The sequence below is a fragment of the Microcaecilia unicolor genome, chromosome 2 (assembly GCF_901765095.1).
Source record: "Microcaecilia unicolor chromosome 2, aMicUni1.1, whole genome shotgun sequence".
Classification (NCBI taxonomy): Eukaryota; Metazoa; Chordata; class Amphibia; order Gymnophiona; family Siphonopidae; genus Microcaecilia; species Microcaecilia unicolor.
Window position 1 is genome coordinate 361,729,714 of NC_044032.1, and position 22,441 is coordinate 361,752,154.

General features: G+C 45.1%; 1 protein-coding gene across 1 annotated transcript in view; it reads right to left on the minus strand.

Annotated features, from left to right (window-relative positions):
* PSD3 (pleckstrin and Sec7 domain containing 3) overlaps window positions 1-22,441 on the minus strand; it is a 599,926-nt gene that overhangs the window by 371,757 nt on the left and 205,728 nt on the right. The window contains exon 9 of the mRNA XM_030192121.1: window positions 14,660-14,749. Within this exon, the coding sequence (XP_030047981.1) occupies window positions 14,660-14,749 (90 nt within the window). The remainder of the gene's footprint in view (window positions 1-14,659; window positions 14,750-22,441) is intronic.

Below are 22,441 nucleotides of genomic sequence, written 5' to 3' on the forward strand. Positions count from 1 at the left end.
CCCCCCCCCCCCCCCAAAAATGGAAACAGTCAACTACGCCTAGAGAGAGGGGAAAGAGAAAAACAGAATAAACTGCAAAATTGTCTTCCTAATTCATTTGTACTTAGCACAGCACAATACAAGATTACACAGCTCAAAAAATGAATATTTCATCTTCATCAAAAAAATGTCTGATAACTATTTTATGCACAGATAAAAACAAAATCAAGAGACTTGGTGCACCAATGGTTTGACCCCTCCTAGTGACGGACATGCAAATGTCCCGTACTTGTAATGTGACAACTTCTTCAGAAGCTAGATTAAGAATTAACAGGCAGAACCCATCAAAGCAGCCTAATTATTTTCTGCTGCCACTCAGTGAATAATTTAAACAAAATATAAAAGGCTGAGTCTATCATCTGTAAGACAGGCAAATAACGCTAAACCCATGGGTCCAGAAAATCAATTGTGTACACACACTGCTCCTCTGTAGGAAAGCAATTTGGAAATTAACCTATCCAATAGTTTTCCAAATGTCCATCATTAATTGTCTCAGTCTAGATTGAAGAATGATCAGGATGGCAAAGCATATGGAAGAAAAATAAAGAGCTAGAGAACTAATGTGACGTAAGACTTTTCAGGTATATCCGTGAGAGAAGGAGGTTGGAGGTCGAACTGCAAAACTTAAAGGTGATAATCATGAGTACTGAGAGAAGGAACAAGCAAAAGAACAGGCGGAAGACTAAAGCATATCAGTCTGATATGCAGAAGCACTTATCTGGTAGTGGCAACTGACTTGGGCCAATCATGGATTTTAGGCAGCATTACCTGGATAACGCTGACGAAAATCACTTCACTGCAGATTGCCCCCGTGCTATCCAAATAATACCAGGGAAGTATAGAGGTAGAGCGGGAATTATCCAGATAGCGGTGTCAGCATTATCTGAATAACTATAGGAACAAGTCAAAAGCAGAAAAATTGCTGTTCTAAGTTGTTCAGATAGTGACGATGAATATCACTGTTATCTGGATAACTTCGGCAGTCAGCTGCTCTTGAGGAATGGAACTACTGTATACACTCAACTGTAAGTTGAGAAATTTTGGACAAAAAACTCTTTAAAAACCATGGGTCATCTTATTAGTACTAATCTGGCACCCCACACATACTCCAGCCGGCGGCACAAGCAGTATCACAAAACACAGCCCAACAGCACTGAGGACATTTAAATTCCAACTCTCTTATACACAACATGGGCACTGCAGCAGTAAACAATTGAGGTCTGCTCCAGAGCTTGCCCCCTGACCAGTCCCTCCCATGAGGTAACAGGAAGTTTAGCCAGTAGGCACACTGTGAAGCAAACCTCAGGCAGACTACTGCTACAGTGTAGGTGCTGTGTGCAAGAGAGTTCAGATTTAAAGTGCATGGTCCTGTTTGGGATGGGGCAACAGAGAAAACAAGCTGAGGTCTGTGGAAAGGGGCCAGCAGAGGGCATTCTGGATCTGTATGGAGAGGTGTGAGTGAGCCATGGAGAAACATCTGTTTGGGGGGGGGGGGGGGGGGGTCAGATTTGGCTCTGTGTGTGGCCTTGACAAACACAGATCATGCCAATTTTGGCCATTTTTAGTTCCAAAATTGTCCCACGACTTATAGTCGAGTATACACGGTAAATACCATTGAATTATGTAATCCATATCTCAGATGCAAAACAGGTGAATAAGGGTCCATTAGAAAATGAAATGTAACATTAATAATTACTATTATTATATTTTTGACAACAAATATACTGCCAAAGGCAGTAGCAAATCACTGGACAAACGCTCATTAGTTAATAGAGATAATGAAATCTTGTTCATTTCAAATATGTAGCAGTCACATTAATTCACGTTCAAATAGGGCTGCATTTCACTACTAGCTTACAGCTACAACATAAGCACCCCAGAAAATTAACCTGCCAGTTAAACATGTGATATGTGCTAGAAGGGACTGGATTTATCCCCTCTTCTTTCCAGTCAACACATTATTTTTTTTAATTTCAGCAGATATAGGGTGATAATGGCATAGGATGCCTGCATGATGCACTGACCCAATTAACAGCAGCCAATACAGCCGTCACCCAACAGTGGGAGACTTATTCCCCAAGGGAACAGACCAGGTGTTGTGACATGTAATTATATAGTGAATCCTCCAACAACATATCAACATAATAGCTAAGATGATCTATAATTATAAATAGCAAGCACAGTCTTATTCTATTTCTATCATAAACAAAGTTGTATGGAGTGCAGAGGTTGATTTTCATGCTGATTTACTGTAATAATAATAAAATGCACCTCCAACGTTCTGAAGCCAAGAAAGTGAAGCCTTCAAGCCTTGAAGCATTTCTGCAACGTTCCGGAACTACGTGTCGTCAATTGAGGAGATAGAGCCTTACAGAGTGCACGAATGCTTCAAGGCTTCACTTTCTCGGCTTCAGAACGTTGGAGGTGTGTTTTATTATATAGGATGTGCTCAGTGCTTTTCTGTAGCACATGGGGGGAATTTAATATATGCTGATTATAGTGGAGGAGTGGCTGGAGGGGGGGGGGGCAGGGGAGAGAGGAGACTCGCTAGGTGGCTGGAGGGGGAGCAGGGGACAGAGGAGACTCGCTAGGTGGCTGGAGGGGGAGCAGGGGAGAGAGGAGAATCGCTGGGTGGCTGGAGGGAGGACAGAGGAGACACACTCACACCCAGCAGTCTCACTCTCTCTCTGTCACACACACACTCCACATTCACTCTCTCTCTCTCTCACACAGTCAATCTCACACATACTCTCTCAAACATACACACTCCGAGGAAAACCTTGCTAGCGCCCGTTTCAGTTGTGTCAGAAACAGGCCTGTTTTACTAGTATACAAATAAAACATTGATAGCAACGTTTTTGGATTGTTGGTTTAATCATGAATTGACAATGAATGTGACTATGCTGTGGACAAAATACATAACCACTCTTCCAAGATTGTATCATATATATAACTGCATTGTGTCAAATTACCAGCTACCTTGTTTGTGACACCAGTGTTTAATCATGAAGGAGTGTAACTTGAACAGAGTGACAGGTATGGCTTTGGCCACCTTGATAGGCATACTGGATGGACTACTACTACTACTATTTAGCATTTCTATAGCGCTACAAAGCGTACGCAGCGCTGACTACATTTACTATGTTACTACATAAAAGCAAGCTGACAGAGTCTAAATAATCAACTGACTAAAAAAAATATACCTTTATCAGAAAGTTTCTACAAGTCATGTTGCAGTATGCTTATGATTATCACGCATAGCGAATGCTACATACCTGTAGAAGGTATTCTCCGAGGACAGCAGGCTGATTGTTCTCACTGATGGGTGACGTCCACGGCAGCCCCTCCAATCGGAATCTTCACTAGCAAAGTCCTTTGCTAGCCCTCGCGCGCCCGCGCGCACCGCGCATGCGCGGCCGTCTTCCCGCCCGAAACCGGCTCGAGCCGGCCAGTCCAGTATGTAGCAAGACAATACTCTTAAGGGAAGACACAACTCCAAAGGGGAGGCGGGCGGGTTTGTGAGAACAATCAGCCTGCTGTCCTCGGAGAATACCTTCTACAGGTATGTAGCATTCGCTTTCTCCGAGGACAAGCAGGCTGCTTGTTCTCACTGATGGGGTATCCCTAGCCCCCAGGCTCACTCAAAACAACAACCATGGTCAATCGGGCCTCGCAACGGCGAGGACATAACAGAGATTGACCTAAAAAATTTACCAACTAACTGAGAGTGTAGCCTGGAACAGAACAAACAGGGCCCTCGGGGGGTGGAGTTGGATCCTAAAGCCCAAACAGGTTCTGAAGAACTGACTGCCCGAACCGACTGTCGCGTCGGGTATCCTGCTGCAGGCAGTAATGGGATGTGAATGTGTGGACAGAAGCCCACGTCGCAGCTTTGCAAATTTCTTCAATGGAGGCTGACTTCAAGTGGGCTACCGACGCAGCCATGGCTCTAACATTATGAGCCGTGACATGACCCTCAAGAGCCAGCCCCGCCTGGGCGTAAGTGAAGGAAATGCAATCTGCTAGCCAATTGGATATGGTGCGTTTCCCTACAGCCACTCCCCTCCTATTGGGATCAAAAGAAACAAACAATTGGGCGGACTGTCTGTGGGGCTGTGTCCGCTCCAAGTAGAAGGCCAATGCTCTCTTGCAGTCCAATGTGTGCAGCTGACGTTCAGCAGGGCAGGAATGAGGACGGGGAAAGAATGTTGGCAAGACAATTGACTGGTTCAGATGGAACTCCGACACGACCTTTGGCAAGAACTTAGGGTGAGTGCGGAGGACTACTCTGTTATGATGAAATTTGGTGTAAGGGGCCTGGGCTACCAGGGCCTGAAGCTCACTGACTCTACGAGCTGAAGTAACTGCCACCAAGAAAATGACCTTCCAGGTCAGGTACTTCGGATGGCAGGAATTCAGTGGCTCAAACGGAGGTTTCATCAGCTGGGTGAGAACGACATTGAGATCCCATGACACTGTAGGAGGCTTGACAGGGGGCTTTGACAAAAGCAAACCTCTCATGAAGCGAACAACTAAAGGCTGTCCTGAGATCGGCTTACCTTCCACATGGTAATGGTATGCACTGATTGCACTAAGATGAACTCTTACAGAGTTGGTCTTGAGACCAGACTCAGACAAGTGCAGAAGGTATTCAAGCAGGGTCTGTGTAGGACAAGAGCGAGGATCTAGGGCCTTGCTGTCACACCAGACGGCAAACCTCCGCCAATGAAAGAAGTAACTTCTCTTAGTGGAGTCTTTCCTGGAAGCAAGCAAGATGCGGGAGACACCCTCTGGCAGACCCAAAGAGGCAAAATCTACGCCCTCAACATCCAGGCCGTGAGAGCCAGAGACTGGAGGTTGGGATGCAGAAGAGCCCCTTCGTCCTGCGTGATGAGGGTCGGAAAACACTCCAATCTCCACGGTTCTTCGGAGGATAACTCCAGAAGAAGAGGGAACCAGATCTGACGCGGCCAAAAAGGAGCAATCAGGATCATGGTGCCTCGGTCTTGCTTGAGTTTCAACAAAGTCTTCCCCACCAGAGGAATGGGAGGACAAGCATACAGCAGACCCTCCCCCCAGTCCAGGAGGAAGGCATCCGATGCCAGTCTGCCGTGGGCCTGAAGCCTGGAACAGAACTGAGGGACTTTGTGGTTCACTCGAGATGCGAAGAGATCCACCAAGGGGGTGCCCCACGCTTGGAAGATCTGGCGCACCACTTTGGAATTGAGCGACCACTCGTGAGGTTGCATAATCCTGCTCAGTCTGTCGGCCAGACTGTTGTTTACGCCTGCCAGATATGTGGCTTGGAGCACCATGCCGTTCCGGCGAGCCCAGGTCCACATGCTGACGGCTTCCTGACACAGGGGGCGAGATCCGGTGCCCCCCTGCTTGTTTACATAATACATGGCAACCTGGTTGTCTGTCTGAATTTGGATAATTTGGTGGGACAGCCGATCTCTGAAAGCCTTCAGAGCGTTCCAGATCGCTCGTAACTCCAGAAGATTGATCTGTAGATCGCGTTCTTGGAGGGACCAGCTTCCTTGGGTGTGAAGCCCATCGACATGAGCTCCCCATCCCAGGAGAGACGCATCCGTGGTCAGCACTTTTTGTGGCTGAGGAATTTGGAAGGGACGTCCCAGAGTCAAATTGGTCCAAATCGTCCACCAATACAGGGATTCGAGAAAACTCGTGGACAGGTGGATCACGTCCTCTAGTCCCCCAGCGGCCTGATACCACTGGGAGGCTAGGGTCCATTGAGCAGATCTCATGTGAAGGCGGGCCATGGGAGTCACATGAACTGTGGAGGCCATGTGGCCCAGCAATCTCAACATCTGCCGAGCTGTGATCTGCTGGGACGCCCGCACCCGGGAGACGAGGGACAACAAGTTGTTGGCTCTCGTCTCTGGGAGATAGGCGCGAGCCGTCCGAGAATCCAGCAGGGCTCCTATGAATTCGAGGTTCTGCCCTGGAAGAAGATGGGACTTTGGGTAATTTATCACAAACCCCAGTAGCTCCAGAAGGCGAATAGTCATCTGCATGGACTGCAGGGCTCCTGCCTCGGATGTGTTCTTCACCAGCCAATCGTCGAGATATGGGAACACGTGCACTCCCAGCCTGCGAAGTGCCGCTGCTACCACAGCTAGGCACTTTGTGAACACCCTGGGCGCAGAGGCGAGCCCAAAGGGTAGCACACAGTACTGGAAGTGGCGGGTGCCCAACTGAAATCGCAGATACTGTCTGTGAGCTGGCAGTATCGGGATGTGTGTATAGGCATCCTTCAAGTCCAGAGAGCATAGCCAATCGTTTTGCTGAATCATGGGGAGAAGGGTGCCCAGGGAAAGCATCCTGAACTTTTCTTTTACGAGATATTTGTTCAGGGCCCTTAGGTCTAGGATGGGACGCATCCCCCCTGTTTTCTTTTCCACAAGGAAGTACCTGGAATAGAATCCCAGCCCTTCTTGCCCGGATGGCACGGGCTCGACCGCATTGGCGCTGAGAAGGGCGGAGAGTTCCTCTGCAAGTACCCTCTTGTGCTGGAAGCTGTAAGACTGAGCTCCCGGTGGACAATTTGGAGGGTTTGATGCCAAATTGAGGGTGTATCCTTGCCGGACTATTTGCAGAACCCACTGATCGGAGGTTATGAGAGGCCACCTTTGGTGAAAAGCTTTCAACCTCCCTCCGACTGGCAGGTCGCCCGGCACGGACACTTGGATGTCGGCTATGCTCTGCTGGAGCCAGTCAAAAGCTCGCCCCTTGCTTTTGCTGGGGAGCCGCGGGGCCTTGCTGAGTCGCACGCTGCTGACGAGAGCGAGCGCGCTGGGGCTTAGCCTGGGCCGCAGGCTGTCGGGAAGGAGGATTGTACCTACGCCTGCCAGAAGAGTAGGGAACAGTCTTCCTTCCCCCGAAAAAATCGTCTACCTGTAGAGGTAGAAGCTGAAGGCTGCCGGCGGGCGAATTTGTCGAATGCGGTGTCCCGCTGGTGGAGAGACTCTACCACCTGTTCGACTTTTTCGCCAAAAATGTTGTCCGCACGGCAAGGCGAGTCCGCAATCCGCTGCTGGATTCTATTCTCCAGGTCGGCGGCGCACAGCCATGAGAGCCTGCGCATCACCACACCTTGAGCAGCGGCCCTGGACGCAACATCAAAAGTGTCATAAACTCCTCTGGCCAGGAATTTTCTGCACGCCTTCAGCTGCCTGACCACCTCCTGAAAAGGCTTGGCTTGCTCAGGGGGAAGAGCATCAACCAAGCCCGCCAACTGCCGCACATTGTTCCGCATGTGCATGCTCGTGTAGAGCTGGTAAGACTGGATCTTGGACACGAGCATAGAGGAATGGTAGGCCTTCCTCCCAAAGGAGTCTAAGGTTCTAGCGTCCTTGCCCGGGGGCGCCGAAGCATGTTCCCTAGAACTCTTAGCCTTCTTTAGGGCCAAATCCACAACTCCAGAGTCGTGAGGCAACTGAGTGCGCATCAGCTCTGGGTCCCCATGGATCCGGTACTGGGACTCGATCTTCTTGGGAATGTGGGGATTACTTAATGGCTTGGTCCAGTTCGCAAGCAATGTCTTTTTCAGGACATGGTGCAAGGGAACAGTGGACGCTTCCTTAGGTGGAGAAGGATAGTCCAGGAGCTCAAACATTTCAGCCCTGGGCTCGTCCTCCACAACCACCGGGAAGGGGATGGCCGTAGACATCTCCCGGACAAAGGAAGCAAAAGACAGACTCTCGGGAGGAGAAAGCTGTCTTTCAGGAGAGGGAGTGGGATCAGAAGGAAGACCCTCAGACTCCTCGTCAGAGAAATATCGAGGATCTTCCTCTTCCTCCCACGAGGCCTCACCCTCGGTGTCAGACACAAGTTCACGAACCTGTGTCTGCAACCTCGCCCTGCTCGACTCAGTGGAGCCACGTCCACGATGGGGGCGTCGAGAGGTAGACTCCCTCGCCCGCATCGGCGAAGCTCCCTCCGCCGACGTAGTCGGGGAGCCTTCCTGGGAGGTGGCCGCGGTCGGTACCGCACGCGGTACCGACGTCGGGGACCTCAACCTGGGCGATGGGCCAGCCGGCGCCACGCTCGACGGTACCGGAGGCGCAAGCACCGCCGGTACCGGAGGGGTAGGGCGCAACAGCTCTCCCAGAATCTCTGGGAGAACGGCCCGGAGGCTCTCGTTTAGAGCGGCTGTAGAGAAAGGCTGTGAGGTCGATGCAGGCGTCGACGTCAGTACCTGTTCCGGGCGTGGAGGCTGTACCGGGCTGTCCAGAGCGGAGCGCATCGACACCTCCTGAACAGAGGGTGAGCGGTCCTCTCGGTGCCGATGCCTGCTGGGTGCCGAATCCCTCGGCGACCCAGAGCTCTCGGTGCCGACATGGGGAGGAGACCGGTGTCGATGCTTCTTCGATTTCTTCCGAAGCATGTCACCGGAGCTCCCCGGCACCGACGAGGAGGACGTCGAATCCATCCGTCGCTTCCTCGGGGCCGAGACTGAAGAAGGTCGATCTCGGGGGGGCTGTACCGCAGGAGCCCTCAGGGTAGGAGGAGACCCACCCGAGGGCTCACCGCCACCAGCAGGGGAATGGACAGCCCTCACCTGCACTCCACCCGATGCACCACCGTCCGACGACATCAGCAGACGAGGTCCTGGTACCACCGACGTCGATGCAGCTATCCGATGTCTCGGCGCCGATGCAGAGGCCCGATGCCTCGATGCACTCGATGCAGGGGCGGCCGAGGAAGATGGTCTGGACGCTGACGACGTCGATGCACTCGAAGATCCCGGTGCCGATGCCGACGAAGAGCCCGAGAACAACACGTTCCACTGGGCTAGTCTCGCTACCTGAGTCCGCCTTTGAAGAAGGGAACACAGACTACAGTTCTGAGGGCGGTGCTCGGCCCCCAGACACTGAAGACACGACGAGTGTCGATCAGTGAGCGAGATAACCCGGGCGCACTGGGTGCACTTCTTGAAGCCGCTGGAAGGCTTCGATGTCATGGGCGGAAAAATCACGCCGGCGAAATCAAAAGCCGAAATGGCGAAAATTGAAGCACCAAAAATTTAGAGGGAGAAAAAATCTCGACCGAGGCCGAAAAGAGGCCTACCCCGACGACGAAAGAAAACTTACCGGGGCAAAAAGCTGGAAGTACGGGGAGGATTGACACGAAACCCGGTCGGAGGGTTTCCGGAGCACTTCCCGACTAACAAAGCTTTCCCGAAGGAAAAAAACACGCTCAAACAGAATTTGGACGCGCGAGGTCGACTTTCCGGGGCTCGACACGGCGAAAACACGACCGTACCGAGTGCGGACAAAAGAAGACTGGCCGGCTCGAGCCGGTTTCGGGCGGGAAGACGGCCGCGCATGCGCGGTGCGCGAGGGCTAGCAAAGGACTTTGCTAGTGAAGATTCCGATTGGAGGGGCTGCCGTGGACGTCACCCATCAGTGAGAACAAGCAGCCTGCTTGTCCTCGGAGAATAAATAATTACCCCTGTTACAGCTTACCCCAACTGATTATTGCTGGAATACCCACATTCTTGGAGTTTATTTTCCTACACTAATAAAACAAATAATGCTTACATACTCAGAAGTGAAAGAAAAGAAAAGTTTATTCTGGAAACAAGTAAATAGTAACTCAAGCAGAGACTATTAGAAGTCTGAAATACAGAAAATAAATAGAGAGACCACTTTGTCTCCAAGCCAGTTCACTGCCCTGGGAACAAAGTAGCCACCCCCCCCTGCATAGATTTCCTTCATTTTTATACAATTGATTTAGCACAAGTTAAACAATAATCCAGAAACTAATCATCATCTTAGCACATCTCACTAATCAATCATCTACTTTCCTGTTCTAATACATCTGACTTCTATTCTATCAATTATCAATTCATATCCTAATCCCTAAAATAGCAGGTATGCCTTCTGGGTCACAAGGTCATGTTATCTTCACCCACCATCTGGCTTCTGTGACTATGGAATATACCCTTTTTTTTGTCTGTTATCTCTTTAAAAAACATATAATAGAATCAATAACTATCTTACCTTGGGTCATGACCCTTACATAGGCCCCATCAGCAAAACATATATGAATGCACAGTTTTCATTCACATCCTGTTTTGTTCTTCTCTTCCAGATCTTAAACTTTCACCCTAGCACCAGCTGCATGCCCACCTCCCAATCTCCCATCCCATGACTGCCCAAGTTGTCACAATTTGATGCGTAAACATGTTTGGACCCAGTCTGATAAGGTAAGTGCGGGAGCTATAGATATTTTAGGTTATTTCACAACTGCACCCTGCAAGCCAGGGCTGAAAACAGCAAACAGAATAATTATGGGGGAGATCAGTTATTGGGGGGGGGGGGGGGGGGGGGAAGATAAATCTTACAGGTCCCTTGTTTCATTATTCAGAAAAAATGCTCTGAATATACAAACATCAGGATTCAAACCCCCCCCCCCCCCCCCCCCCCCCCCATAGTCACACACAAACACTCATCTGCAGGTTCATTTGTTGCTGGGTTTAAACACACACAAATACTGAAAATGAGGTTCCAAGACAACAGTAATTACTTCACTATATAATGAAAATGAAAACATCAGACAGTGCACATAAACAGTAAAATGTCTTGAGTGTATATTGTCAGATATGGCAACTTTTCTGTCTTGGATAATTTTAAGGTAGCAAAAATTTCAATCAACGTCAATCATGGTGTATAACAGGGGCGTAGCCAGACACCCAATTTTGGGTGGGCCTGGGCCCAAGATGGGTGGGCAGAACCCCGCCCCGTTCCACAGGTGATTTGGTCTCTCCTGCATGCCATATGGTCTCTCAAACATCCCCCCTCTTTCGCATCTTTTAAATAGCAGATTTTCACCAGCGGCAAGCAGCAATTACTGTACACTGCTCATGTTGGCCCCACAGCCTTCCCAGTGATGCAACTTCCTGTTTCCGCATAGGCAGGAGTACATCAGAGGGAAGGCTGTGGGGGCTGTGCGAGCAGTATGTATTAGTCACTGCTTACTGCAGGCGAAGATCTGCTATTTACAAGGTATGCAGGAGGAACAGTTGTTGGGAGAGTTCAGCTGGTGGGACTTGGGAATCTCTGCCAGCCACATCATGTGTGCTGCTACTGGGTGGGCCTGGGCCCACCTAGGCTCACCCTTGGCTACACCACTGGTGTATAAAAGTGTAAAGTAGTAGCAGAAGTACCATTACATGTACATATTTATCAATGTCATCATACACATTTTCAACAAGCCTAATATGCTTTACTCTAGGCATCTACTTAATCACTTCTGTACTGAACACTCATCTTTAAAGCACAGCTCTTTCAGGAGAAAGACTGATGTATAATATCAGCTAGCAAATGAAGGAGGCACCAGCAGCTTCACTGTATCAGTACAGCTGCAATGGACAACTTTACCAGGAATGAGTCATCCACCATACTGAAGCAGACAACACGGTTGGTCACAGAAAAATTATCATTAGTTTATTCCATAGAGTGAGACTTACTGAGAGATTTTATTTTCGCTTTCACGAGAGGGGCTCAACTTTTTTTTCCTACCCAATATAACTGATGGTAGTAGGTATGTGCGAAACAGAATATGGAAATCTGCTTGCTAGATAGTGGGTAAGGTGATTTTGGGAAGCCAGATAGCTTTCTTTAGTACGGAAAGCATGCAAATTGATGATGAAATACAAATTCTGAGTTGGATAAGGTAAGTTTCTCCAGCTTTAGCTCAATGGAGGGGGCAGATGATTGAGATTTCACAAATGGAGAAAATTACAGCTGTAGGGAAAGGGTGTCAGGAAAAATGATGTTTGGTGGACCCTGTTTATTAATACCTTCTCATCTCAAAGTGGCATTTCTTAAAGGTTTGGAAGGATCAGGGGGTTGTGGAAAGGTAGGAGGGATAAGATAGACTGATGAGGAGAGGTTTTAGATTGCATGTATTGACATGAAGGGTCAGGCTAATGTTTTTGTTCTGCTGGGAGGAGGAGAGGATTACTCTGGAACCAATGACCATGTTATTGTTAGTTTACATTGAACCCAATTTGTATTGTTAGTATAATAATAATAATAATTTTTATTAGCATTTGTATAGCACTACCAGACGCACAAAGCGCTGAACTGACACAGAGAGACAGTCCCTGCTCAATAGAGCTTACAATCTAAAAATACAGACAGACAAGACAATTAAGGGCGAGGGAAGTACTGGGTGAGAAGGAACAAGGGGAGGGCAATTTAGTGGCTAGGAGCCAAAAGCAGTGGTGAAAAGGTGGGTTTTCAGCATAGATTTGAAAACAGGTAGATATGGAGCTAGATGTACAGGCTCAGGAAGTCTATTCCAGGCATAAGGTGCCACGAGGGAACATGAACGAAGTCTGGAGTTGGCAGTGGAGGAGAAGGGGGATGACAAGAGAGATTTGTCCAGTGAGCGGAGTTCACGGGGAGGAATGTAGGGAGAGATGAGAGTGGAGAGATAATGGGGGGCTGATGAATGGATGCATTTAAATGTCAGTAAGAGAAGTTTGAACTGTATTCGGAAGCGGACAGGGAGCCACTGAAGTGACTTGAGGAGTGGGCTAGTGTGGGTATAACGATTTTGGCGGAAAATAAGTCGTGCTGCAGAATTTTGGACAGACTGGAGAGGAGAGAGATGGCTGAGTGGAAGACCAGTGAGAAGCAAATTGCAATAATCCAAGCGAGAGGTGACAAGGGTTTGCATAAGGGTTCTGGTAGCGTATTCAGAAAGGAAGGGGCGAATTTTGCTGATGTTGTAGATGAAGAAACGACAGGTTTTGGCAATCTGTTGAATATAAGCAGAGAAGAAAAGAGAGGAATCAAAGATGACTCCAAGGTTACGAGCCGAGGAGACAGTGAGGATGTGAGAGCCATTAACAGAGGGTACCAAGAGAAGAGGTATAGATGGAGAAAAGGAGGGGTCCAAGGACAGAACCCTGGGGGACAACAACTGAAAGCGGGATGGAAGTTGAAGAGGAACCGCCAGAGTGAACACCGAAAGTGCGAAGTGAGAGGTAGGAGAAGAACCAGGAAAGAACAGAGCCCTGGAATCCAATCGAGGATAGTGTATCTAGGTGTGGTCAACAGTGTCGAAAGCAGCAGATAGGTCAAGAAGGATAAGGATAGAATAGAGACCTCTGGATTTAGCCAGCAGCAGATCATAATAATAATAATCTGTTAGCCACATTGAACCCGATTTGATTGGGAAAATGTGGGATATAAATGAAATTTTAAAAAATGAATAAGAGGATGGTTTGTTTGAGTAAGCTAATATGTTTGATATACTACACTTTTTTATTAAAACAATAAAAATGAGTTTCAAGTAACTGATGGTATTTCTGCTATTTATCTTGTCTTACACTTCTATTTTGTTTCAGAAATTAAGTACAGGTCAATTTCAGGTATAAGTTCTTCCATCCCATAAGGAAATCACTGTGTGAGAGTTATTTGTATACATTTACATCATGGTTGCCATTCTAGAAACGTATGTGTCTATAGGCTCCCAAATCCAATTAAGCACAGTCTGCAATCATTTCACAATCAAATTTGGAAGACAGGAACGGGAGGGATTAAGGAGGCAACCTCAAGTCCCTCCTGAAGAGTGCTGCCCAAAGTGAGTACTTTGACTTTGAGCATTCCAGATGTTGATTCTGGTGCTCAGAGATTTGCATTCCCCTTCTGAAATGGAGAATACATATTTTGGCCCTCCACTAATACCTCCCAAACCACATTTCTCCCATATGCACATGTAAATCTTGGCTTTGCAAAATTGTGTTTCTTACATTGATTCAATAAGAATATGTAAATGTCAGTATTTACACATGCAAATCATGAACAGGGCTTCTAATTTAACCACCTTAATGTTGGCATATGCACAAAAAACAGCAAATCAAAGACACTTATAAAATTCATGTTACTGAATAGTATATACACTAGATATCAATTGATTTGGACATAGTATTTGATTAATTAGGGGCCCTTTTACCAAGCAATGCTAAAACGTGGCCTACAGTAGCTCCAATGCGGTTCTTTCCCGCACGCAGAAGCCACTTTTCGCGCTGCCGGTAAAACGCAGATTTTTCTATTTTTCCGATAATGGCCATGTGCTATTTTCCCCAGTAGTGTGTGGCCATTAACGCATGAATCTGTACAGCCATCTATTTTTTAGGTGGTAAGGGCTCACACACTAATCCTGCGCTAATCAGCGTGCAATAATGTCCATGCAATAACGGATTAGCATAGCCATGTCCACTCTCTGCCCCCAAACACACTCCCAGCAATTAAAGCTACCACAGGATGCCAGAGCACACCCTGCGCTGGTGCATTTTAACCTGCAGTATTCACACTACTGTTTATCGCAGGTTAGTTAAAAGACCCCTTAAGTACTCTAATTAACAAGATCCACCTTCCAGATTTTTTGCAGAACTTTTAGCAATAATTTGTTTTATTTAGAAGTTCTGGTAAAGAAGAAACTATCTACTACATAGCAACTGAATACTTGTTAATTTGCCAAAAACAACTACAAGTATGCTACTAAATAAAACTAGTCATTAACAGCAAAAACATCCAGTATTGTATACTGTAGATATGATTTCATTTCACCCGCTTACCTTCAGCAGGTCCTTGGGGAAATCTTTCCCTTCATTCACTCCTTGAAGGTTGGAGATGAATTCCTGACACGACATCTTCTTCCCAATATTCTGGAAGATGGCAAGTGATAGATTACAAATTATAATGACATACCGTATATACTCTAATATAGACCAATTGAATATAAGCCAAGATAACATTTTTCCTCCTTTTTAAAAGGAAAAATATGAACTCGAATATAAGCCAAGGGCTTATATTCAAGTATTCTCCCCCCATGGTGAACAGCATTTCTCTCCCTCTTTGCCATCTCTTCTCCACCTGTGGTAACTGCCATTTCTCTCCCTCTTCCCTTGACCATCCTCTTCCCACGGTAACTGGCATCTCCTCCTCTCCTACCTCTTTCCCTCCCAAGGTGACTGACACTTCTCTTCCCTCCACTTCCCCCACGGTTACCGGTATGTCTCTTTCATTCCCCCTTGAATTGACAGGAATTTCTCCTTACCTGTAAACCTGGACAATGACGCAAGCAGGGCCGGTCCGGGGCCTTGAGCATCTGCGTACCCTCAAGGCCTGCCGGCTCCCCTCGGGAACTGGCAGGCCTTAAGCATCTGCAAATGCAAAAGGCTCCAATCAGCCCTGCATGCAGTTACTTCTGTGTCAGCGTTCAGACTTACCAACAAGGAGAAATGCTGTTCACCATAGGGGAGGGGGAGAGAGACGTACTGACTTGATTAAGCTGAGATCCCAATTTTTGGGTCTAAAAATCTCAGCTTATAGTCAAGTAAATACAGTAGTTTCTGGCCCTAGTATTAAACTCAAATGAGAGAACTAGACATCATGAAATATATCCCAGGTGTACAGAAAATCCTGAGGCAAAAATTACATTTATTCAGGGTTCTAGGCCAATTCCCATCTGGACAGTTCCCACGTGGGAAATTATCAACTAGGTCAATTCCCACCCAATCAATCCCCACCGCTCCAGGGAGGAGAATTTCAACCCTTTACGAGCATAATGGAACAAGGCCTAGTGTCTATCTCCTTAGCTTTTCCCTTCCATACATGCAGCTTGTTTAAGGGCATCTACACCCATCTCACTTCCCCTCCCAGACATAACCTTTTGCACAACACACCACAGAACACAAACAAAACCAAAATCTAAATAAATAAAGAGCATAAATTATAATCCCCAATGCAACCTGAAACAAAAAATAAATAAATAAAAATAAAAAAATCATTACAACCCAATTCCAAATAAATTCACTCTCAAACCCATGAAATTACCTTTCCTACAAATCTTCAGAGGTCGAAAACAGGCAATTCAACTGTCAGTGTCACACGGCTTCAATTTCACACAGCAATGCTGTTTATGCGAATTGACACATAAAAAGGGAAACTTTCCACACACTCCCACCCAATTCCACTATCAAAAATCCTTTTTTTTTCCACAAACCCGGATGATTATCAGTGACAAGTTTCACTCCCACCTCTCCACGCAACGGCACAGTTTATGCAAATTCCAACGCATAAAAAGAAACCCCAACAGACGCAGGAAAAAGACAACCAAACATTACATCCCGAGAAGAACAAACTTTGCAGAGTGGGAAACAGCCAGGAGGAAACAGTCCTAGATGGGAATTGTCAAGGTGGGAAAAGCTCAAGGTGAGTTACATTCAGGTACACTGGGTATTTCTCTGTCCCTGGAGGGCTCACAATCTAAGTTTGTACCTGAGGCAATAAGGGTCAAGTGACTTGCCAAAGATCACAAGGAGCAGAAGTGGGATTTAAAGTGGGCACCTCTGGATGTCAAGACCGGTGCTCTAACCACTAGGACACTCCTCCACTCCACCCCACCCCACAGTAATGCTAGAAGCTAAAAATAAGATGGGAAAGAGTGTATATAGCACTAAATGAAGGAGTAGATACAGATATCTCGGAGACCTGGTAGAAGGAAAGTAAAGATAAACATCGCTACCACAGTACAAATTACATCGCAATGATAGTGTGGATCAAACTGAAGGAGGGGTGGTACTGTGAATGTAATTCTTTAAAGTGGGCGCTAACATTTATACCATAATTACATGTGTAAATGTTTATACTGTTGATACATACACACAAATGCCAAAAATCTGCCTAAGCTCTATTCTATAAAAACTTGCATACTTTACATAGTGTGTATTTGATACATAGGCATCCAAATGGGCAGCTGATGTAACTTATAGTGTTTTACAAGTTTTACATATATCTCTGGCAATTAGGTACAAGCAATTACACCAGCCCTATGGTGGGTGTTAGACGTGCTTGTGCCTAAGTGTATATATGTGTATATAACCCAGTTATGCTAATATTCTATACAGAAAAGTAGGCGCCTACTTTCTTTTATACAAGATGCTCCTATCAGGCACCCTGTAGGCATCAATATAGGCACAGTATAGAATTACCCCCTTTAAGTTAAAAGAGGCCTTTGAGACAAACAGAATAATTATTGTGCAGGAAATAGATTACAATATAGAAGCTTTATGGATAGAAATTCCATGTGTGAAGGAAGACAGAATAGTACTAAGGGTATACTACGGTTCACCTGGCCAGAATGAATAGACAGGTAAAATGGTAGAAACTATTATAAAGAGCAAAGTAACAGAACACAGATAAACATGGTTTAATGTATTCAACCAAGGGAAGTCTTACCTCACCAATTTGCTACATTTTTTAAAGGCATGAACATACATTGATAAAGGTGAGCCAGCTGATGTACCGTATCTGGATTTTCAGCAAGCTTTTTACAAAAGTCCCCCTGACACACATAAGAAAATTAAAAAGCCATGGGATATAAGGTAATGTCATTTGTAGATTGAGAATTAGTTAAAAAATAGAAAACAGAGTAGGGTTAAATGGCCAGTTCTCTAAAGAGGGGAAGGGGGAAAGGGAATTGGGACTTGATATACTGCCTTTCTGAGGTTTTTGCAACTACATTCAAAGTGGTTTACATATATTCAGGTACTTATTTTGTACCAGGGGCAATGGAGGGTTAAGTGACTTGCCCAGAGTCACAAGGAGCTACAGTGGGAATCGAACTCAGTTCCCCATGATCAAAGTCCACTGCACTAAGATGAAGATGAATAGAGGAGTTCCACAAGGATCTGTACTGGGACCAGTGCTTTTTAACATTTATAAATGATCTGGGAATGGGAACGATGAGTGAAGATCAAATTTGCAGATGACACAAAACTATTCAAAGCTGTTAGGGGGCTGGAAGACCATGCATCCAAGTGGCAGATGAAATTTAATTTGGACACATGCAAAGGAAGGCATAATGGGAAGAATAACCCAAATTAAATCTACATAATGCTAGGTTCCATATTAGAAATCACCACAGAGGAAAAGGATTTAGCTGTCATAAGAGTTCCATGCAGTGGAGGCAGTACATGCAAATCTCATGAATATTCATTGTGGGTATTCTGAAAACCTGACTGGCTGGGGTGCCTCTAGGACCAGGTTTGGGAACCACTGTCCTAATGCCTTTTAACTTTTTGGAAAGCCTGGTCAATCCTTCACTTTCATTGCAAAAGAGAGGAGTTTATTGAGGAGAGTGAGAGAAAGAAAGAGGACAATTAAAGATCTGTCTAATAAAGCTCTGGGAACCGATGGGTTCACTGAAGAGTTCCGTAAAACTTTGGTAGATATTTTGGCTTTGAGACTATGACAACTCAGAACAAGTGGGGGAAAAGAACATTTGCTGAAGAATTAATAGCTGTTTTAGAGAAGCTGGGTCAAGATGCTACTAAGGTGCAAAATTACTGCCCAATCCCTGTCAATGATATTAATTGCAAGATATATATGAAATTTCAGTTAAAGACTTAAAAATATATTATACAGGGATCAATACAGGGGCACACAGCTTCATACAACATTCAGCTATTTTGTAATGTCATCTCTAAAGTTAAATAGGGATGTCTCCGCTGGTGGTTCCCCTCATTGGATCCAGTAAAGACCTTTGATTGAATTGAGTGGGTCTTTTTATTTAAGCTGTTCTAATGGTTTGGGTTTGACCCACAGTTCATACAAATGAAAAGGCTACTTGTATCGGCTCTGACTGCCAGAATATTAGTTAACAATATTGTGTCACCAGTCTTTCGACTGGGGAGGGGGCCCAGGCGGGGCTTCCCTTTGTCCACTACTATTTGATTTAGCTCTGAAGCCATTGGCCATTGCAGAGCAATGTTATAAAAGAGGTCTTCAGGTATATCTGAGGAATATATGCAGATGCTATTTTGGCCTTCATTGACCTAGCAACTATTAGGAGTATCTTATTACTGATTGTAACCTGATACATGGATTGTTGATATTGTTTGACTTTGTGTTTACTTTTGTGTATTATGTTTTGAAAAAACCTTTAATAAAAATATGAAAAAATAAATAAATAAATTAGGATAAATCAGAGAAGATTTTGCTCAGTTTGCACGTAGTTAGCGATGATTTAGCTGAGTATCCTTTTCTGAGGTAATCAGATGCATTCAAGTAACTAAGCCAATGGTGCAGAATGGATATTTATTTAGATTTTTGCTCATACCTTTCAGTAGTTGCTCAATCTTAAAGGATACAGTTAATAGAAAAGTGAAACAGATGCTTTCAATTAAGTCAAAGTTAATGTGGTGGTCTCCGCTGAATTTGTCATGGAGGGGGTTAACAGGAGCTTATATATTGGCATCTAAGCTGAATTTCTATTTGTCTATACTACCATTAGTGTTCACAGAAGGTTTATTAAGTAGGAGAAACAGCTTTCCAAATTCCTCTGAAAGAGTAGGACTCCTAGAATAGTGCTTAACCAAGGAAGACAAGTGATTTCCTCAGCTTTCAACCTTAACACCAAGTCGTTCTTTTGTGGCAGGATAGTAGATGGTTCAGGAACTGGATGTAAAAACGGTTACTGTTTGAAGATGACACACTGGCACTGCTTCCTATACATATTGTTCCTGCAATGCATTTTCCAGAAGTGACACAGATTTCACTAGGCGTGGAAGCCACACTTCAGGAATTCCACAGCCTGGGAAAGTCATTTCAGCTAGCAGAAAGTATAACTGTGTCACTTTGGTATAATCCCCTTGCAAAACAGCTAAGAAAATAATTGGTTAGCCTGGGTTGCAGGTGGAAAGGTTCTGAGCTTTGGGCCACTTACTAGAAAGTGATAAATATTTTGCTGTTTTCAAGGCTAAATATGGGATAATGAATGGGTACTATGCTCAGTGACATAACTGGCACATTGCCTCAGGACAGGTACAATTAGATTTGAGGACCTTGTGGAGGATTGGGGTTCAGTATACCCCAAAGCTGCTTCTGTTATTTATAAATTTTTAAACAGCACCACGGGCCTTTAAAAATGGAACACAGTTCTTTAATGAATGAGTCTTGACAAAAAGACCCGACACGGTCCGTGTTTCGGTGACTAGCACCTGCGTCAGGGGTCCCCACGTCTCATGTAGTAAAAGCTACAAAGCACCAAGTCACTTTCACTTTCTGTATCCATTTGGATACAAAAAGTGAAAGTGCCTTGGTGCTTTGTAGTTTTTACTACATGAGACGTGGGGACCCCTGACGCAGGTGCTAGTCACCGAAACACGGACCGTGTCGGGTCTTTTTGTCAAGGCTCATTCATTAAAGAGCTGTGTTCCATTTTTAAAGGCCCGTGGTGCTGTTTTTTTTTTTTGTTTGGACTTTAGTTTGTACTTCGTTCCCTCTCTTTAGTTATATTTATAAATTTTTAACATGGGAGGGGGTGAGAGGAGGCACAAATCCAAAGTCATTGAAAATATGAAAGTCAGAGTTGGACAGGTTCTGTAGTAAAACTATAACAGCATCTTTGCCCGTAGGCCTTACCCAGGCTGCCTCATTTGTGGCTCAGAGTAGTATGTACCCCAATAAAGGTGGTCAAGTTGGGTACTGACCTGGATGCTAAGTATTGGTCATGTGAGGCAGCTAAAGGGATCTTTTTTTTATATGCTTTACAATTTGATTTAGGGAAAGGAAAAGGAAACTTTACCTGAATCACCAGAAGACACTCAATGAAGTTACATGGAAATAATTTTTTTTTTTCACTCAACCAATAGTTAAGTCCTGGAACTCATTGCCAGTGAATGTGGTAACAGCAGCTAGCATTATCTGGGTTTTCAAAAGGTTTGGATAAGTTCCTAGTTTGCTATTAAGATAGAGATGGGAAAGCCACTAGATACTGCAGCCATGTGCCAATAAGTTTTCAGATTTGATTTAAAAAACAGAATTTCTGGGCCGGAATGCAGAGCATTATTTTTGGCGAAAACCCAACAGTTTCCTGAGAATACAGCTTCCACTATGAAGTATGGTGGGGACAGCTTCAAGTTATGGGGATAGTTCTCACTGAACATGATTGGGCTTCCGTCAAGATAAAAGAGACACAATGAAAGGAAGACAGTACTGAAAGGTCCTTAAGGAAAACCTGCTGATTCTGCAAGAAAAACTGGTCACCTTGACATGACCTGGAGCACATAGGCAAAACTGCATGGTGATGGCTGTAAAAAAGGTAAATATCCTTGAGCGGCCCAGTCAGAGCACTATCATCAAACTAATTGAAAATTTTGCCATGACTTGAAGATTGCTATCCATGAAAGCTAAGTAACTTAACAGATCCTCAAAGTTCTAATATTGACAAATCTAAGTACAATAAGGTTGGTGGAGACCTATACCAACACACTCAGCTGTAATTGTTGACAAATGTACTTGCACCACACCCCCATTTGAGATCCATGTGTTAGAATTTAAGCACACCATTTACAGAATATGCTTAGAAAGTTGTGCATGTAACCTAATTAGTGCCAATTAGTGCCAATAATTGCTTCATAGTGGCTAACTATCGGCTTGTTAAACAATTAAGTTGTGAGACACCTTTAGTCGCCACATATAGAATCCAGGGGTTACTGAATACTCATCCCCTGAATATATGCTTTGCTTTCTAATTAAACATTTTTTCCTTTGAAAAGTGTGGAGTATAGCACGTTGATGAGTGGGGAAAAAATTAGTCACTTAAATGCAAGTAAATCTGACACAATAAAATGTAAAAGCAAAAAACATTCAAAAGACACAGCTTTTTCTATAGCCACAACGGGTACTAACATATGGCCAACAATAAAAGTAACCACTCACAAAATGGAGTAAGTCAAGTTGCTTAACTGTAATAGTTGCCTATTGTTGCAGCAGGATTAATCAGGCACACAAGTGGGTGATGTCACCACATGGCACCAGGATGAAAGCGCACTCCCAGAACTCATAACAAGTGTGTTCTGAGCATGTAACCCCTTCTAACAGATAGCAGCCTCCTACAACCCTCAGTTCCATAGCTTGAAGACGACTATTTTTGGAAAGAGAATATGTGCCATTACCTAAAGAACTAGAAACTGACTTCCAACTGGAGTTTCAACAAAAGAGTTTCAGTGCACTATTACTAAAATCAAGGGTCAGAGGATGTTTTGTACTATCAAGATAAAGATAGCCATACACAATTCACCCAATTTTATCAAACATTGTATAGTGCAGGGGAATGGATAGATACTACTCTGATTCATGAATTTCTCCAAGGGCTTAACTTACCAACATTGACTAGTGAGAATGTGCACAATTAGAGGCGCCTTTTCAATTAGATGAGCTCATCCGAGCAATTAAGGGCCTTAAAGGTGGAAAGACCCCGTGGCCTAGATGGTTTTTCAGCAAAATTCTACAAAATATTTGTGGGGGAAGTGGGTCCTCTGTTGCAAAGAGTTGGAAATGCTTGCTTTAAT